Source organism: Maylandia zebra, linkage group LG15 (assembly GCF_041146795.1).
Source record: "Maylandia zebra isolate NMK-2024a linkage group LG15, Mzebra_GT3a, whole genome shotgun sequence".
NCBI lineage: Eukaryota > Metazoa > Chordata > Actinopteri > Cichliformes > Cichlidae > Maylandia > Maylandia zebra.
Genome location: NC_135181.1, coordinates 8,724,901 through 8,743,158, shown reverse-complemented (window position 1 = coordinate 8,743,158; position 18,258 = coordinate 8,724,901). Strand labels below are relative to the sequence as shown.

At 39.6% G+C, this 18,258-nt stretch overlaps 1 protein-coding gene across 2 annotated transcripts; it reads left to right on the top strand.

Moving 5' to 3' along the window:
• Window positions 1-1,382: 1,382 nt before the first annotated feature.
• ccm2 (CCM2 scaffold protein) lies at window positions 1,383-16,050 on the top strand. 2 transcript variants are annotated; one of them, XM_076873814.1, is made up of 11 exons: window positions 1,383-1,788; window positions 8,718-8,976; window positions 9,603-9,776; window positions 9,979-10,062; window positions 10,917-11,100; window positions 11,249-11,385; window positions 11,729-11,864; window positions 12,070-12,127; window positions 12,237-12,363; window positions 12,494-12,632; window positions 14,797-16,050. In XM_076873814.1, the coding sequence occupies exons 2-11, from the start codon at window positions 8,965-8,967 to the stop codon at window positions 15,099-15,101; spliced, it is 1,356 nt and encodes a 451-aa protein (XP_076729929.1). In that variant the 5' UTR covers window positions 1,383-1,788; window positions 8,718-8,964; the 3' UTR covers window positions 15,102-16,050. The 2 variants fall into 2 exon arrangements, with proteins under 2 accessions (XP_076729929.1, XP_004541968.1); XM_004541911.2 differs by lacking the exon at window positions 8,718-8,976.
• Window positions 16,051-18,258: the final 2,208 nt, after the last annotated feature.

Sequence of the window (18,258 nt, the reverse complement as noted above, 5' to 3'; positions counted from 1 at the left end):
ACTGCTAAAGACAACTGGTAAAAAAAATAGAGAGAGGGAGCAGAAGTGGAATTTGTAAGTTAGCTCACTTATAAATGAGTGAACAGTCTCTAATTTTTAAGGAGATACACAAAATATCAACTAACACTCCAGAAAAAAAAAAAAAACACATTACAAAAAAGTTAAAAATTGATTTGTATGTTATTGAGTTAAATAAGTATTTGATCCCCAAGCAATTCAATTCCATTTTATTTATATTGTGCAAAATCACATCAACCTTGAGTTTCCCTTAAGGAGCTAAGCAAAACATGGCTTACTTGGTGGGGAAACCCTTTTTGGGAAGGATGGCGGTAAGACATTTCTTGTATAGCTGGTCACTCAGGGGGAATTCTGGCCCACTCCTCTTCACAGAAACTCTCTAAATCCTCTAGGTTTCTAAATAAATTCAGTAATTTTTAAATGTTTCATTTTAAAAACCCCAAAATCGATCAATATGTAAATATTAAACTACTGGAGTCAAGACGTTTCCTACATGAATGACAGCCCATTCACAGACACTTGCGTAAGTTGCCTGTAGCATGAAGTCATAGCTCATGCACAGGTTTAACTCTGTGCACACAGAAATGTTTGATTTACAATTGTTTAACACTCTTAATACATACATAATTCTGCACAGTGAGGGTCAAAGAGAAGAAACAGCTGAAAATTTAATTAGAGAAACAAATCACTGATGACCAGTTCCTCATAGTGTGAAATAACATACAGCAAAGAATAGCCATCACCTGCTTTATTCACGTGTTTGGGAAAACAGAGCCTAAGTACCACCATTGAGCTGTCCCTCTGTTACAATCCTTTCTAATCCTGCTCCTCCTCATCACTCACAGCAAAAACTTTAGCATCTTTAACTTTGCAACCTACACCTCTGCCTCTGTAAACGATGCATCATAGCTGGTCTTAAGGCTGCGTGACAAATCACCCCTGACACTCACCTCCACCCCATGTCCGCACTCTCATTTTCGGATAACTAAAAGCTCTCAGAGTCATCAGCTGTTAGTCAATCTAATCTCTGATGACTTCACGTCAGTGGGCTATTGTTTAAAAATCCAGTGAGATTTGTTTTTGACAACGAAGGCTCAAACTCGATTTTAAATAATTTAATAAATCCCGGGCAAAGAGGAGTACTATATGAAGCAGTAAACGTAAAGCATTAAAACAATGAAGAAACCTACCAGTTATATAAAACGCAAACACCCTCTAAGCTGAGCTGAGATCATGTTTCCATAATTCATTTTTCACTGCAGTTAATAGCAAATTACTCCGTTCATGAAGTTGGTTTCTCCCATCAGCCGGCAGCATTGACAGCTGTAAAGCACAACAGCTGCCCTGTTTTGGTTTGTGCAAAGCAAAGCAAGGCATGCTGGGCCTGGATTACAGTTAAACGCCCAAAATGGCGGCACGGTTGAAAAGTTTTGACTGTTTTGTTGGAGTTTGTCTTCTTCACAAACTATTTCTTTGACTGTTTAAACTGTACGGAATCGGCTTCATTTTTTCCACAATGGTGGAGCACCGGGATTTTTTCTAATGGTTGAAGAGTTACACAAGAATTAGCATGGCGTTTTGGTATCAGCTCAAAATCGGGCATCACTTTGCCAATGCTAGGCTTGGCTAAGCTAGGCTAGCAAGCTAACTGGTCTTAGATGAGTGCTTGGCTAAAACCTTCACGTCTCACCTGCGTCTATAAGCTGAAGTGAATATGAAGATGAAATTCTTCCCATAGAAATGGAGGATGATGTGAAAAAAGTAAAAAAGGTAAGTTGGACAATTTGCGCACTTTTATAGCAGGTTGACTACCTGCTACCTTATTACCTAAGCTAGCTGAGCTGGTAACTGGCTAAGATAAGTAGCAAACTATCAAGTAAAGTTTAGCTTACGTTAGCTGGCCAGCGGACCCGGGAATCAATCCCAATACGACTCGGACTGATAGACTGTGCTTCCAATCAGCCGGCGTCACTTATAAAAGAATAGAATGTGCAACGTACCGAAAGGATTATAGTAAGAAACAAGTAAAGTTTGGGAAGTTGTAAAGGATTTGTTCGCTTTATGTTTTCGTGCGCTTAAATGTAGTGGATGTTCGCTATGGAAAATATGGTGTATTAACAATTAGGCGAATATATTATTGGATATTGGGCTTTAAACAGCGAGCTTGATGCTGGTATACCTCAGTGATATTGTTCACCAAAAAGCTAACGAAAGCACAACCGAGTTTCCCAAAGCAATAGCTCGTTGATATGGCAGGCATGGGTCTGCTGTCAAAGGCAGCTGTTATCAGTGTCAGTCATTCTAAAAGGAAGAAGCACCACTTGGTCGTGCCAACAAACCTGCCCTCACACAGTGATACACTGATACAGTACATGCTCCCGTTTGATATGGAGGCAGGTCGTTACAGTAAACACACGCAGCAGATAGTTGTTTGGGAGACACTCCTTTTATCCTGTTCATTAGAGCAGACACAGGGAGGGCTTTTGCTCCTGTTCTGTTGGCTGGAACAGGAAGAAACGGGATGGCAGGACATGAAAAAGAAGTATAATGAAAACTGAGATGTCTGACGCTTTGTTATGATTGTGTTAGTCATTCAGCCGTTTTTTCCACGAAAGGGACACTAATGCATCTTCCTATCTAATTCAGCTTCCTCTTGATGCAAGGGGAAATTTGGGAAGAAATCCAGTGTTGACCTAGATGGTTTGTTTTCTCAAGGACATGGTTTTCCAGCAATGATAACATACCAGAATGTGCACATAGCCCGATAAGACATAATTTCCACTGAACCTTACACCCAAAATATCTGGTTACTAATGATTGTCCAGACTCCAGTAGGATGCTTTTTAACCACAATTTTGGATTGTCATTATGTGGAAGTTCCTTTTACTTCTCATTGCAAATCTGCATTATGAGTGGACAGTGTTCAAACAGCTGATCACCTATTTACCATGTGGTGCAATGTTACTAGGGTTTAAAAATTTAAACATGAGTTGTGCAGTTCCTGTTTGTACCACTTGGTGCTGACTGTGGATTACATTTGGCTGAGATTTATTTTATGGAAAAGCTCAGTTGCCTAAATCGATAAAGTGTTGCTATTATTCTTCTGACTGATTCATTAATGGATCCTCCTTGTTAGTATATTTGTCAGATAGTGAGGCATTAAGGCAGGTATTCTGCAAGCAAAGTCTTGGTTAAAAATTACCGGTATGTCCCTTAGAGGAACATTATAGTGTGACTATGCATTGTTTTGAGTTTCTGTCATCCCTGATTGGATGAACTGCTGTTTCATCCCCTTAGAATTATACGTTTTTTTTATGGATTCTGACCAGTTTTGAGATATTATGTTTTCAGGTTTTTGCAGTCCACATCGCAAAAATTACATGTGGAATAAGTCTTACTCCCATATGATTATGACACACACCCTATATGTCTTTTAAATCTATAGTCTTGAACCCTGTGAAGTGTATAGCTTTTGAACAAGTGAAATGCAGATAAACCTTTTAATTCTACAAACTTATTTTTCTTTGGAAACATTAGGTTCGTTTTACAAAATGTGAAATCAGATTTTCAAGTAATTATAAATGGTTAACTTATAATTAAGTTAACCATTTAAAACCATAATTATAATTAGTTTTAAAATATACAATTAGTAATGTAACTGTCTCCGCAAGTATGATTAAATCAAATGTAATGCATTCTGTGACAAGACGATGCTTAAAAGAGTGGCATCTTTTCAATAAATAAATGAATGATTGAATACAAATTGTAAAAAAAAAAAAAAAAAAAAAAATGGCACATTTCAATACCCTCATGCTAGCCAACTGAGCACCAGACTCATTTCGTTTCCTTTCTGGTTTCTTTTTATTTTTATTTTTTTGCCTGTCCCGTTTGGCTCTTTTGCCATCAGAATTATTGTCTAAAGGCGAAGAAAGATGCTCAACGGATTTACTTTACCAAATTGACCATCCCAACCTTGCCGTAATGGTCCATTTGATTCACCTTTTATTGTTTATTTTATTTTCACTTGCTGAATACGGGACAGACTTGACTGGAGGAAAGAAGGGGAGAAAGAAAGAGGGAAAGAGAAACAGCTTTTCCATAACAAATATGACAGTAAATACTAAATATTAAACATTATTGTGCAGCACATAAGATCAACAGAACACAGTGTGCTTTGAGGTAGGAGCCAAAAAGGGTGTAGTTTGTGGGTGTGATCACCTGTGTGTACACCTGTGAGCATGGACGCGCTTGTTTTTTTTTTTTTTTAAAAGGTTCCTTCATGTAATGATCTGCTAGAGGGTGTGGGGGGGCCACTGCCCCGTCCTCCAGGGCATGAAGCAGGTATGGAGGAGATCAAAACTCCAGACATCCAGAGGCCCCCAGAACACAAGAGACCAAGGAAGACTAACAGAGGGGCAGCCGCGCCACTGTCCCAGAAAGAGCTGAGGAGAGTCCCAGATGAGGGTTCACTCAGCAGCCACGGAGCAGAAGCCAGGGAGAGTTGCAGTGACGCGCCTGTGAGCTCCGCCGGCAGCCAGCTGTGCCTGAGTGACCGAGCCCCAGGCCGAGAGGCCGGGGGCACCCCACCTCCGAAGTGGCCCGAGCGAGCCCCAGGCTCCAGGCCCCGATAAGCGGCCGCCAAGGAGTGAGCCGGTGTGTACCTGGACGCCCATCCCCGGACACAAAGAACCACCAACGCACCGATGTCTAAGGGAGTCTGCCACTGGCAGGGGAAGTGGTGGTGGGTGGAGATAGGCCTCCAAACCTTGGAGGGCCTGAGATGTCCCCAGGGAGGTGGCGTCTGATACCAAACCTGACATATAGGCACAGACATACAGGCACACACAGACACAAACATCCATTCCCACCCTCATGCTCTCATATGCACTTACTCCACACTCAACCAACGTGGAGACAGACATAAAGAGACGCTGTAAACACGATCACACTCCCCAAGCGTACTCTACGAACCGGGACTAGGTACCCTTGCCCCTGGAGGGGGGAACTGCACCCAGACCCAGGTGGTGTTACCCTTTTCCCTGCGGTGGGGAGAGGCAGACCGCCCCGACTCCGCAGCAGCAGGGAGGCTTCCTTTCTGGTTTCAACATGTCATCAAGTTCTTATTGGCTCATAGATGGCACCTTTTAATGCAAAGTTAAAGAATCCTTATGGAGAGACTTTTTTTTTTCCAAAGGTGCAATTGAAAAGTTAAAAATGAAATACTTGCATTATTTTTAAGTTGTCAGGGAATAAGAATATTAGAATAAGTCAAGTTTGACAGAAGTGTCAGATTGGACCTTATGATTCTAAAGGGGACACGATGAAGATTACACCTTTTATGAATATTTCATGCAGAAATTCTAGTAAACCTCAAGGGTCCTCGAACTTTTTCCTACAACTGTATATGGTAATGTTCTTGAATACTTTACTGTGAATGATTATTTGTAGGATTTAATTGTTATTCTTAGGCCGCGTTTCTGAATAGGTCTCAGTGAATTGAGAATGCTGGCTTCTCTTACAGCTGGTCTAGGTTTTCTTGCATTGTTTTGAAGTAAATGTGAAAGTCTTATCTATACTCATTATTGTCACACCCCACAGAAACTATGCAGTTTCTTCATTTATATGTATTTTATGAATAAAAAAACACACATCAGCTTGTGGCCATTTACTGGGGTCAACTATAGTCTCACATTTCAAAAGTAAAGGCCATAAAATGTTAATGTACTTCAATAGTTGCATACTATTAAATAATGCAGTGGGTGATGGAGCTCGAGTTCTATAGTGACTGAAGGCTAAGAAATATCAGCACGTAAGAAACAACATACATTAACACACACACACACACACACACACGTATGTGTGTCTGAGTGAATGTATGGCTTTTAAATTTGCATTTAGTTTGTCTCTTATGTGCTGATATTTCTTAGCATAGATATAAAAAAAAAAGCCAGGTTTGTAACATGAGTTTTTGAGTGGCACAGTTGGGAGTGGGTGAGATGGCATCAAAATATTGTTATAATATTTCAAGAAAATTTGTGATGATATTTCTGATTATATAGAAAACAAGATGCTGAATAACATTGAATCAGTGACTGCAGCTCACCGGTAGCAGCATTTATTTATTGCTGCAAACAAAATCAAGGGGATTTCCATCCTTTTCAAGTGTCACCGATGACAGACTAACCCTTTCAAAGTGTGACTGTTATTACCACAAGTCACCAGCAGCAGCATTAAAGTGCAAGAATACGAACAGCATAAGTCAATGGTAAAGCATAAACGTAGCCTAGGTAGTGTGTTCCTTGGAGATTTTCAGTAAAAAGATAACATAACTGCTTAATGCTTAACTATAGAGATTGACAGACCACGCGACTTTCGCGCATTGCATGTTGGGTACGAGCATTTTCAGATCTAATAGAAATCAAATGAGTGTTTCGTAATTCATTCAATTCATTGTCTTTATTTATAACTGGCATTATTGTCTCATTCTATTATAGAATCTTACAGGAAAGACGCAAAATTGTATTCCATTATGCTTTATTAGCTGCTTCGGTAAAAAAACAAGTCAACAATGCAAAAAAACCCCAAAAAACATTGCAAAACAACATACTGGAAAACAGTTATTCATCACTTGAGTGCTTCAGTACAACCCTTGGGCACATATATACAGGACGTTTCGTGGCTGTAATGATATCACGCTCTCTTAACCGATCAAATCTCGCTGTGGTAGTAGCTTTAAACTCAGTATGACCCCGGTTGATAGAGGGTGCCCAGTCTGGATCGCATTCTAACATTTTGTAGACTGGTTTTCCTACAAAACACAACAAACATTAGCCCGCAAAGCCACAGTGAACAAAGCAGCATAGCGCAACGAATTCAATTCAAATCAATATAAGACTTATTTGTAACCTACATCAACAATTATGTTATGATAAATTACGTAATAACTACAACAGAAGACTTACCTTTGTGGAAATGCTTGGAGCAGACTAACATATGAGCTGGAGTGTTCTGGAACATTATATTTGGTCTTCGAATGGCTGCAATCCAGGCCATCCGTCGGCTCTTTGTTACTTCGGAAACACTGCTTGAACAATTTCTCTTCCACGACGTAATCCGATAAAAACCGATCTCTTTACCCATTGGCTTCCTGTGGCTGTCATTCAACCGGCTATTGCAGTTAATAATACAACAGCTTCTTGCCATTTTTTGTGTTTCTTTTTATTGCTGTGTGACTGTTTTCATGTGAAAGCCTGCGTGCACTAGTACCGCTTGACACTCGTTCCCAGAATTCTTTGCGGTTTTACCCCGGAATGACGTCACATTTTCAATCTCTATAATAATAACTAGCCTTGTAACTTAATCTGAGCCTGCACAATATTGTCAAATATGAAACTGAAAATTATATTTTACCTGGAATGTTGTTTCTTGGGTCAGCCTTCTTAATAGGGTTGGGCGATATGTAAAAATTTTCCAACAATCATCAGTCCATTAATGGACGTTGGGCGACATTCGCACATGCGCAGACTTTTTGATGGGTGGAGCAATGTAGCATGGACTGATTTGCATGTTTATAACACAACATGTTGTGGGCGAACTAATTTCCCCCCCAAAAAATTAAGGCTGTCAGTGTTAATGCAGCTCCATTAAAAAGCATTTGGGCACATTCTGAGGCTCGCAGATGAAAAAGCATGTTGCTAAAACAGTGCTATTATTATTATTATTTTCTGTTGACTGCTTCTGTTAGCTCCATCATTATTAGCAAACTTAGTCATGGGCAAATGAATAAATAAATCGCCCTTGTAAAAACGATCGCTGATGGGCTCAGTCTATCGTCAATAGTCGATATATTTGTCCAATTGCCCAACCCTACTTCTTAACCAGTTCTTTAAAGTCCTCCTTTACCAGCATGTAACTGACTCCGTAATAGATTTTTCCTTTAATTACTTATTTCTGCCAGAGACTATGGCAAAAATGCTTAACTTCAATTAGCAAAGACATACATACACTCACATACCTCCATACATACACACACACTCTCACACAGGGTGTGGCTGTCACAGGGACATATGACGAAAAAAACACAACTGTCACTGTCACTGAAATTCTCCAAAAGCAATAAACTAATATAATGAAATTAATGACATTATCTTCTCAGATCACGAGAAAAGATATAGAAATCTGTTTTAAAAAATTCTAGCTACAAATTTGGGAACTACAAATGACTAAAGTAGTCCTTCTGTTGTAGATGGTGTTTGCAAACTTCTAAATGTCTGCTCTTGATTTGCTTTTATTGTTGCAGAGAAAAGTTTTTACTATTTATAATTTGCCTGTTTAATTAAAAAAATGAACATCTGTCTTTAGATTGCCTGCACTTTTCACCTTCTGAAATCTGCACTGTTAACAGCGTTGCAGATGTCATAGCTGTGGTTAGCTGAGGAGAAAGAGACAAAGTTGTCTAATTCTGTGGTTTAGCAGCAGTATGTATAAATGTGCTTTCAGAGTCTTGCAGAGTCCTGTGACTGTGATAGAAACAAGCAATCGCATTGAAATGTTATTAGTTTTGAGGTAAAAGTGTACCTTTGAATCACATTTACTAAAATTGCATTCAGCATCTGCCAAACAGTTCTCAAAACTACATGACAAGTTTCCTGCAGAGAAGTGTCTAAATATTCAAAGCATCAATACACGTGTCATTGCAGGAAGCTGTGGTTGGTCTCCTTCCTGTTCTTGTGCTTGAGTATAAAGTCAGAGACACTTCCCTTCCTTTGTGGGGAACACACCCCTGACATCTATACCCCGTGTGCTATACTGAGTGTCTCTCGCCAGTTGGCAGCTGTCATTGCATGTGAGTGGAGGCATCAGGTGATCTTTAGTTTAGGCAGTGTCTGAGCATTTGTGGCCAGGCTGCGAGCTTGTTGCATAGGCGTATCCCCAAAGTGCGGGTTCATGGAGAACGAGGTATGATTTTATTATTATTATTTTTACACGCTTTATCTTTTTTATGCTTTTGAAACATTTTCCAAAGTCGGAGTTAGTTATGTTATGTTAAGTAACTGTTTTTGGGTTTCAAACATATACGAGATCAACACTGGTGTGTAATGTTGTACTACCTATATGCAGACAAAGGAATGAAGTGAAATAAACAGACTTAAAAACAAAGATGTTTGAGAGAGAATGCATGCTCCAGTTAGGGAAACCTGAAAAAGGTCATCAAAATCACAAAACGTATTGTTTACATGTGCTTTTGTTAGTATTGTAGCATAACGTATTGCACAACATTGAGGTTTGTAATTCTGTGGTGTCTTATTTTGGAACTAGCAGAACAGTGAGGGGAAATGGGCTCAGCAGAAATTATAGGCCAGGCGAGAAGAACTGTCAACAAAATTTAACGTAGCTTCCCTTTTTCATACTGAACTCGTAATTCCACTTGCAAGTGTTAGATTGTCACACATGTATTTTTTTCTTATATGGTCTTATAGGGAATTACTACTTGTATTTACTCAAACTTAAAAGGCGAGTTCAAGTTACTGTTACACAGACTGCTGTCCTCTTACTTCACTCACCTTTCTTTCTTTATTCAATAGCCTGGTATCTCTCCGTTCAAGCGAGTCTTCCTGAAAGGAGAGAAGGGGAGGGACAAGAAAGCCCAGGAGAAGGCCACAGAGCGCAGGGCCCTACACACCTTCTCACTCTCTCAGCCTGACCACCGCATCGACCCAGACATCCTGCTCAATGACTACATTGAGAAGGAAGTCAAAGTGAGTGTGATAAGGATGTTTTCTTTGAAGCTCTAGTCGTTTTGTTCACTTATATCAGGTTTGGTCTTTTTGGGGGGTTTTTTTTTTTGGTTTTTTCTTGGGGGGTTTTTTGCTTTTAAATAATGATTATTATTTTTTTTAATTTAGATTTTGGTGCAACTTTCTCTAATATGAAGTGTTTTTTTTCCTCTATCATTTTCAGTACTTGGGGCAGCTGACATCAGTTCCAGGATACTTGAACCCATCAAGTAGGACAGAGGTCCTGCAGCTAATTGACAATGCGAGAGTAAGTACCTGAGTAAGAGGATTTATCGGAATCTTTAAATGCGATTACTCCCCCCGTCTCCTGATTTTTCTTTCAAAACTGTTGAAGAGTTATTCCTACATAACTCGCATATACTCAGTGGACAATATATTAAGTACACCTTGCAAGAATTGGATTGGACTCCTTTTTGCCTTTTGAACTACTTTAATTGTTCAAGGCATAGATTCATCAAGGTGCTGAAAACATTCCTCAGAGATTTTGATCCATTTTGACATGACAGCACACAGTTGGTGCATAATGCAAATCTTCTGTGCTCTATTGGACTGAGATCTGGTGATTTTTGGAGGCCATTTAAGTAGAATATGTTACAATATGTTGTGTGTGAATTCTAGCCTCAGTTTCCCGTTCTTAGCTGATATGAGTGGTATCCAATGTGGTCCTCTGCTGTTGTAGCCCAACTTCTTCAAGGTTTGTTGTGCATTCAAAGATGCTCTTCTGCGTACCGTGGTTTTAACACGTGCTTATTTGAGTTACTGTTCCCTTCCAAGAACTCAAAGCAGGCAGAACATTTTCCACTTGACATCAACAAAGCATTTGTCATACAGAGAAGTGCCAGATTTTAGACCATTCTCTGTAAATCCTAAAGATGGTTGTGTGGAAAAATCCCAGTAAGTCAACAGTTTCTGGAAAACTCGGGTTACATTTAGTCACTTATATCGCCTTTCTTCCCCATTCTAATGCTCTGTTTGAACTTCAGCAGGCTTGTCTGCATATCTAACATGAGATGTTTGTGCTAACTGGGTGGTGAATAGTTGTATATCACAAAGTGACAAATGAAAGCATATTTCTTAAATATTTCTCTCCCGGTATTTCAGAAGTCACATCAGTTGGTAGGCCAGCTGACATCAGAGCAGGATGCAGTCGTGAGCTTGTCAGCATACAACATCAAGCTGGTACGGCGAGATGGAGAAGACATCATTTTAAGAGTGCCCATCCATGATATTGCTGCTGTCTCCTACATCAGGGATGACTCATTACACCTTGTAGTGATAAAAACAGGTAAAAACAAAGCTTTTCAGGTTTGACTTTTGCTAAAAGTATTATGGCTATTAAGGATCAGAATCCATGCATAAAAACTGAATAAGTAAAGTTTTGACTATATGTTCATTTTAAATGTGGGTTGTTTTTTTTGTTTGTTTGTTTTCAGCCCAGGAGTCAGGGGGCTCGCCCTGTCCCAGTTCATGTCCTGATCTCAATAAGTCTCAAACTCGGAGCTCCTTGTCAGAAAGTGGAACTGTGCTTGTTGAAGTCTGCTGTCTGCTTGTGCTGGCAGTTGATAATAAGGTAACATTTTGCATGTGAGGCAAACTGCAGACTCCTTTTGAAATGCTAGACAGGGTTTAAAGATCTAAATTGAAGTGTTGGCTTCGAGCCACCTGCAGCACTGTTGAACCTGAATGGGAACCAGCAAAAACCCTGTTTTTTTTTTTTTTGTTTTTTTTGTTTGTTTTGTTTTTTTAATCCTGGTAATTTAAAAAGATGAAACAAGTGTATGTTAATCTACAAACTGTAATTTTTTTTTATGATGCATTCATCAATCTCTAAGAGATCATTTTAGTTTTGATGTGTTTTGCATGATAAAAACTGTTTACTAACTGTATTATTCTTTCGTTTTCTTTTTTTTTAGGCAGCAGCTGAGGAGTTGTGTCTTTTGCTTAGCCAAGTTTTCCAGATTGTTTACACAGAATCAACCATCGACTTCTTAGACAGAGCCATTTTTGATGGCGCAACTACACCAACCAGACACCTTTCTCAGTACAGTGGTAAAGCAGAAAATTGTTTTCCATATGGACAAAAGTGATGGGAAAATTAACAGACTTTTAAATATTTGGTTTACTTGATAAGAAGCTTAAAAATGTTTTTTATAACATGTAGGTTGGTGCTGTTTTGTAGCTTTTTAAGCTAACGAAATTTAAGATTTTCCATCAATTGTTAGTCTGTTAATATTTCCTTTTGTTAACCTTAAAGATGACTCTTCGAGCAAAGTAGATGTTAAAGACTCTTTTGAAGAGGAACCCAGCCCACTGTGAGTACACAGCTCAGTCCAGCTACAGTGCAGTTCCATTTTTCTTTTCAAAGTTTTGTCACATCTGTGAAAGTTTTGCTCATCACTTAAGTGTGTTGCGGTCTCTCAGTCAGTTCCTGGTTACAGAAGGAAGCTCTCCATCTGCTTCCACTCCTGCATCTCCTCAGACCAAAACTGCAAGCGAAGGCGAGCTGAGCACCACAGCTGCAGAGCTGCTGCAGGACTACATGACCACAGTATGGCTTTCACTTCACTCTTTTCTTTGTCCAATTCTGTTTGTGAGAATAAGAATATTGAAAGCTATGTTGATACGAAACTGTAATCATTCTTGTTTTTATTTTTTAATTTCCCCCCCTCCCTTTCTAGCTGCGGACAAAGCTCTCATCACAGGAGATCCAGCAGTTTGCTACTTTGCTCCATGAATACCGTAACGGTGCCTCCATTCATGAGTTCTGCATTAATTTGCGACAACTTTATGGGGACAGCAGGAAATTTCTTCTGCTCGGTAAGCCCACACTACAACTGAAGATTCAATTATTTTAAACTTCATATCATCAAGTGTAAAGTGTTAGCAGTTAGCTTTTGTACTTTTGCTGAAGTCTTAGTTTGCTATGTGTTATTCTTTTTAGGTGTCTGTGCGATTAATATAGTAGTCACAGTTTATGTAACAGTAGTTACATCCACTGATCTAATTACAGCAATATTTTAAATGGTACATCTTGGAGAAGAGCACAGAAAATATCCTAAAAAGTAAAATACCAACTTCAAGCAACAACATTTTTATGGTACTCTAATATTGATGGTATGAACGTACATATATACTTGTAAAAAGAAAAAAGTAGTTTGTGGTTTTAAGTATCCCCGTTCCTGATTTCTCATCTTTTTTTTTTCTTTTTTTTTCATATTTGTCACACTTTGATGTTTCAGATCATCAAACATTTTTAATAGACAAAAATAGCTCTGGTGTAAAAATTACGTCATACCAACAGTCAAACATGGTTGTGTGATGGCCTGGGGCTGCTTTGCTGCTTCAAGACCTCAATGACTTGCAGTAATCGATGGAACCCTCTCTACTAGAAAATCCTGAAGGAGATCACGTGGGTTTTGCAGCAGAACATACCAGAAAAGCTACCTCTGAATGGCTAACCCATGGCTAATTGTCTTAATTAAAACAATTCTGCAAAGGATCAAGATTCTGAAGTGATGTGAAAGACTTGCCAGTTATCATAAAAGCTTGATTGCAGTTCTTGTTGCCAGAGGTTGCACAACCAGTTATTAGGTTTAAGGGGAAAGTGTGACATGAAAAAAAAGAAATGAGATCTTTAATGGAAGGACTGCCTCCTGTGGGCATGTATCAAACAGTCACCTGTGTTCACATAGACTGCAAGTATCAGGATTTTCTTTTTTTTCTTTCCACTCCTGGAGGACAGCCTGCAGCTTTGTTGGCTAAGGACAGGGAGCTGCTACATGAATTGAACAAGCACTTATTAGAGTGCTCATCTTAGTACCTGTTTCTGGTGAGATTTTCACCAAGATCAGTCAGATCACAGATGGTGCGCTTATGTAAGGCTACAGCAACACCTCAGACATACACGCCAATAGACTGGTCTCAGGGCATGGTGGGACTGAAGGTGTGTGTGTGTGTGTGTGTGTGTGTGTGTGTGTGTGTGTGTGTGTGTGTGTGTGTGTGTGTGTGTGTGTGTGTGTGTGTGTGTGTGTGTGTGTGTGTGTGTGTGTGTGTGTGTGTGTGTGTGTGTGTGTGTCCTAAGACGGGTGTAACAGATCTTGTGTATTCAATTCAATTTTCAATACAGTTTTATTTAGACAGCATCAAATCACAACAACAGTCACCTCAAGGTGCTTTATATTGTAAGGTAGACCCTACAATAATACAACAGAGTAAAGCCAACAATCATACAACCCCCTATGAGCAAGCACTTTGGCGATAGTGGGATGGAAAAACTCCCTTTTAACAGGAAGAAACCTCCAACAGAACCAGGCTCAGGGAGGGGCGGCCATTAGTCGCAACTGGTTGGGGTGAGAGAAGGAAGACAGGATAAAAAAAAACATGCTGTAGAAGAGAACCAGATATTAATAACAAGTAATGATTCAATGCAGAGAGGTCTATTAATACATAGTGAGTGAGAACAGGGACTGAAGAAGAAATACTCCTCCCCTGCATCATGGGAATCCCCCAGTAGCCTATGCCTATTGCAGCATAACTAAGGGAGGCTTCAGGGTCACCTGATCCAGCCCCAACTATATGCTTTAGCAAAAGGGAAAGTTTTAAGCCTGAGCTTAAAAGTAAAGACTGTGTCTGTCTGCCGAATCCAAATTTCAAGCTGGTTCCACAGAAGAGGGGCCTGAAAACTGAAGGCTCTGCCTCTCATTCTACTTTTAAATACTCTAGGAACCACAAGTAAGCACACAGTCCAAGAGCTCTGATGGGGCAATACCAGTGGCTGTACTATGAGGTCATTAAGATGGAGCCTAATTATTCAAGTTCAAGGATTTTTGAATTCAATTCTGGATTTAACAGAGCAAATGAAGAGAAGCCAATATAAAGAAATATGGTCTCTCTTTCTAGTCCCTGTCAGTGTTTTAAAGTAACTTAAATGCTTCACGTAATAAAATGTGCAGTAATTCAGAGCTTTTTCTTCCTCTTGCAGGCCTGCGGCCCTTCATACCAGAGAAGGACAGCCAACACTTTGAGAACTTCCTTGAGACCATCGGTGTGAAGGACGGCCGAGGCATCATCACTGACAGCTTTGGTCGTTACAAGCGCACAGCAAGCTCTGCCTCAGATTCCACCACCAATGGCAACGGAGCAGCAGGAGGAAGTGGTGACAGTGTTGCCTCGGACGAAGGCCACGAGCCCTCTGAGGGGGATGAATGGGACCGTATGATCACCGATATCAGCAATGACATTGAAGCTCTCGGCTGTAGTATGGACCAGGATCCAGTGACACCTTGACATGGGGAACAGAGGGGGGTAGTTTGGGGAGCTGTGGACATGAACTGATGGCCAGCAGGCATGATGTGAGTGGATGAGATGAAGGTGGTTGTTCAGCACTGACCTAAGATTTGATTTATTGTATTTTCCTCTAATTGTCAAGAGGACGTTCCATAGTCCCTACACACTCAAGGAAAGCCTTAAGTTGTTACTATTAAGTCAACAAATGCACTTATGCAGACCCTGTAGATGAAACGCAGTGGGTTGGATTGTTGGTTTTATAGACTGATTTATTTTAAAAATTTTACTTTGTGCTCATTTATTGGCAGTATCTGCCACTGCTATGAGCAATGTAGCGAATATCTTCAGTCTTTGAAATCTGTAATTTTGAAAATTGTGGATAATCCATCAGAGGACTGTGTACACATTTTAGAAGGTGAAGCATGGGGCTGTTTTGTGTTTGCTATAGATCAGTCAGCTTCATCCACAAAGAGAACTTTGGTTTTCTTCATTCACATTGTGTGTTACGGTGTGTGTAACATTTTGCGCCATTTTTTTCCAGTAAGGTTTGTGTACTGCTTTGTTTTACACTATCATTTGTTATCATTGTTTACTTATTTACATATTTTTGCCTTACTCAAACTGACCGATGAAATGCTGTAAAAACAAATTCTCATTCATTTAGTGAGTGAGGACTGTATTTGACAAAGCCAGTTAGTTGATGGCTGATGTAAATTTATAACGTTTAAAGTCGTTCTTCACATGCAGGTCATCTTGTTATGTTGTGCCTTCACACTGCAGTACTGCTGCCTGCTGTCTGTCACTCACAGACAGATAATTATGAACTGTAACTACAGTTGTTCAGCAAAACATGGTTATTAAATAACAGCTATTTTACACTGATTGTATCTTATTGCAAAATTTACACGCATCTTGATGTTGCATAAAAACAATATAGTATTATCCCTTACCACCTGTCTGCTGCGTTATCAATGTTCACTAGCTCTTCATTTGACCTCTATACATAAGAACTGACACAAGGGGAAGTTTTGTAGTCCAAATATGATCATTTGCTTGGATGCACCTAAGCTGCAGTGGAATTTCATTCAGAGCTTCATCAAAGCAGCCAGGCTGGATGCTGCTGAATGCCCACAAAGTCAGGGATTAGTTTTGTGAGTCTTGGGGACGGGAAATTTTGAGGACAGCACGAGTTGAGCACATTCCGTTCCGTAAAAGCCCATCAGCAGACTTTAACTCGGCTTTTCTCACCCCTCAGTCCTTGAACCTGACCATTTTCACAGGAATATCTTTGTTCTTCAAGCTACTCAACACTGAGCCACAAATCCTTCAAGTGTAAAAAGGGATGCCCAACTCAAGGGATGAACCAGTATTGTCTCCACTTAACAAGTAACTTGCCAAAGAACCAACTATCTTTTAAATTGTTTCTTTAGACACTTTGCTACGAGCAGCCTGCCACAAAAACACAATTTGTTCACATTTCTTTAGTTGAATCAGTCATGGATTGGCCTCCCCAGAGCCTGGAACTCAACTTTATTGAAGCAGTGTTGGATCATCTTGACAGAGAATGTAACAAGAGATGGCCAACATCCAAAGAAGAGTTTTGAATGTCTCTGAATGTCTTTCCTTACTCACTTTATTTCCTTGCACGTTTCAATAAATTGCTGCACCTATTTCACATTTTCCCGTTAAAATGGCTAAAGATTTCTGCACCATACTATGTTAATTTCTGGAGTCATTCTGTGTCATTTATGGTATTGGAGTAGAGGTACCCATAGTAAAACTACACTTTGGTTCAGATAACATCTTTGGCTTTAGACACTGTTTTCTTTGAACAAAAGAGGGATATAACAAGTACACATTCAGTCTTGTGTCCTAACAAGTGTTCGCTGTATAGCTGTGCTATGATGTCATGCAGAAAGGGAGTACATGCTGTTTTTTTACATCCCCTTTTGATGTAATTGAACTGTTTCCCGGCAGTACTTGGAGGAATACTAATTGGCCGCCTATAAATTCTCATCTTAATCCAATTTGGACTGAGCAGCACCTCACTGAAGCAAGTAATTATTAAATAGATCAGTTGGACTAATTAAGTCATTAAGAGATCCCATGCTGTTTTATAAAGAGTTTACCAATTAACTGCACACAATGACAGAAGCTCCTGCAGTTCCTCATCAACACTGCATGAGTCACATATAGAAGATGAGATGTGTGCAGCTGCTTGTTTGTAGACAAGTCTCCTTCACTTTTCAGTTTGGGGCTGCTTGATCATTGAATATTTTTCTTTTCTTTTTAAAAATATTAATATATTAACAATTGATTAGCTCACTGAGTACTGATCCGAAACTTCGTGAATGCTTAAATCTAATCCAAAGAATAAAAAAAACTTCCAAAATTGATATTTCACAAAGGAAACTGCTGAATGTTTAAGCTCCGGGTTATGTTTTACTCATACCTTAGTTCAAAATCCATTTTCCAAACACCAGCACAGTCAGAATCAGTTTAGCACTCCATGGATTTATTAGTGTGGTCAAACTTAAAACCTTTTGAATTCACCATGTGCCTTCTTACGCATCAAATCCACCTGCTTTAGATCTTATTTTGGAACCAGTTGATACTAAAAATGTCACTACTTGCTAGATATTTCCAGTAAATCTGTTAAAGAAAAATTTTTACAAAGAGTCAAAGTGACCGAGTAGGACTTGTTGTCATCACATTGTGTAAGTCAGCATCTAAGGACAGTCAATTTGATGGGTAACCCATCAATTTCCAAGACTATATGTCCTGTTAAAACTACATTCTTCTCCAAACTGTGGTGGTTTGAAACCATCTCACTCTAGCAGTAAATCTTTGAGATGAGATGTGCTCAGACACTCCTACACAAAGGCTCAGCATGAGATGCAGTCTGGGATCTGCGCCAGTCTCACCCTGTGGTTCACCTTGGTGAGATCTCTGTTAGCTGTTTGTGTTCGAGCGCGCAGTGCCGCTCTGTGGTGTTACATCTGTTACATCCATTTTTGCTAGATTAACTCCTCTTCAGTATGCAGTATACATAAAATCGAAGTGGAAGACAGTATCACAACTTTCTTGAAACAGAACGGAGATCAAACATCTCTCACTCTCTCTCTCCCAAAACAGCAGATTATTTAACCCTCAGTGT

What these genes read in the sequence shown, in the direction of transcription:
- ccm2 (XM_004541911.2), top strand. Translation starts at nt 1,759, where the DNA reads ATGGAGGATGATGTGAAAAAAGTAAAAAAG. An exon ending in AGCTAATTGACAATGCGAGA is followed by an intron (nt 10,063 to 10,916) that starts GTAAGTACCTGA and finishes CCGGTATTTCAG; the next exon opens with AAGTCACATCAGTTGGTAGG. An exon ending in CAGGAAATTTCTTCTGCTCG is followed by an intron (nt 12,633 to 14,796) that starts GTAAGCCCACAC and finishes TTCCTCTTGCAG; the next exon opens with GCCTGCGGCCCTTCATACCA.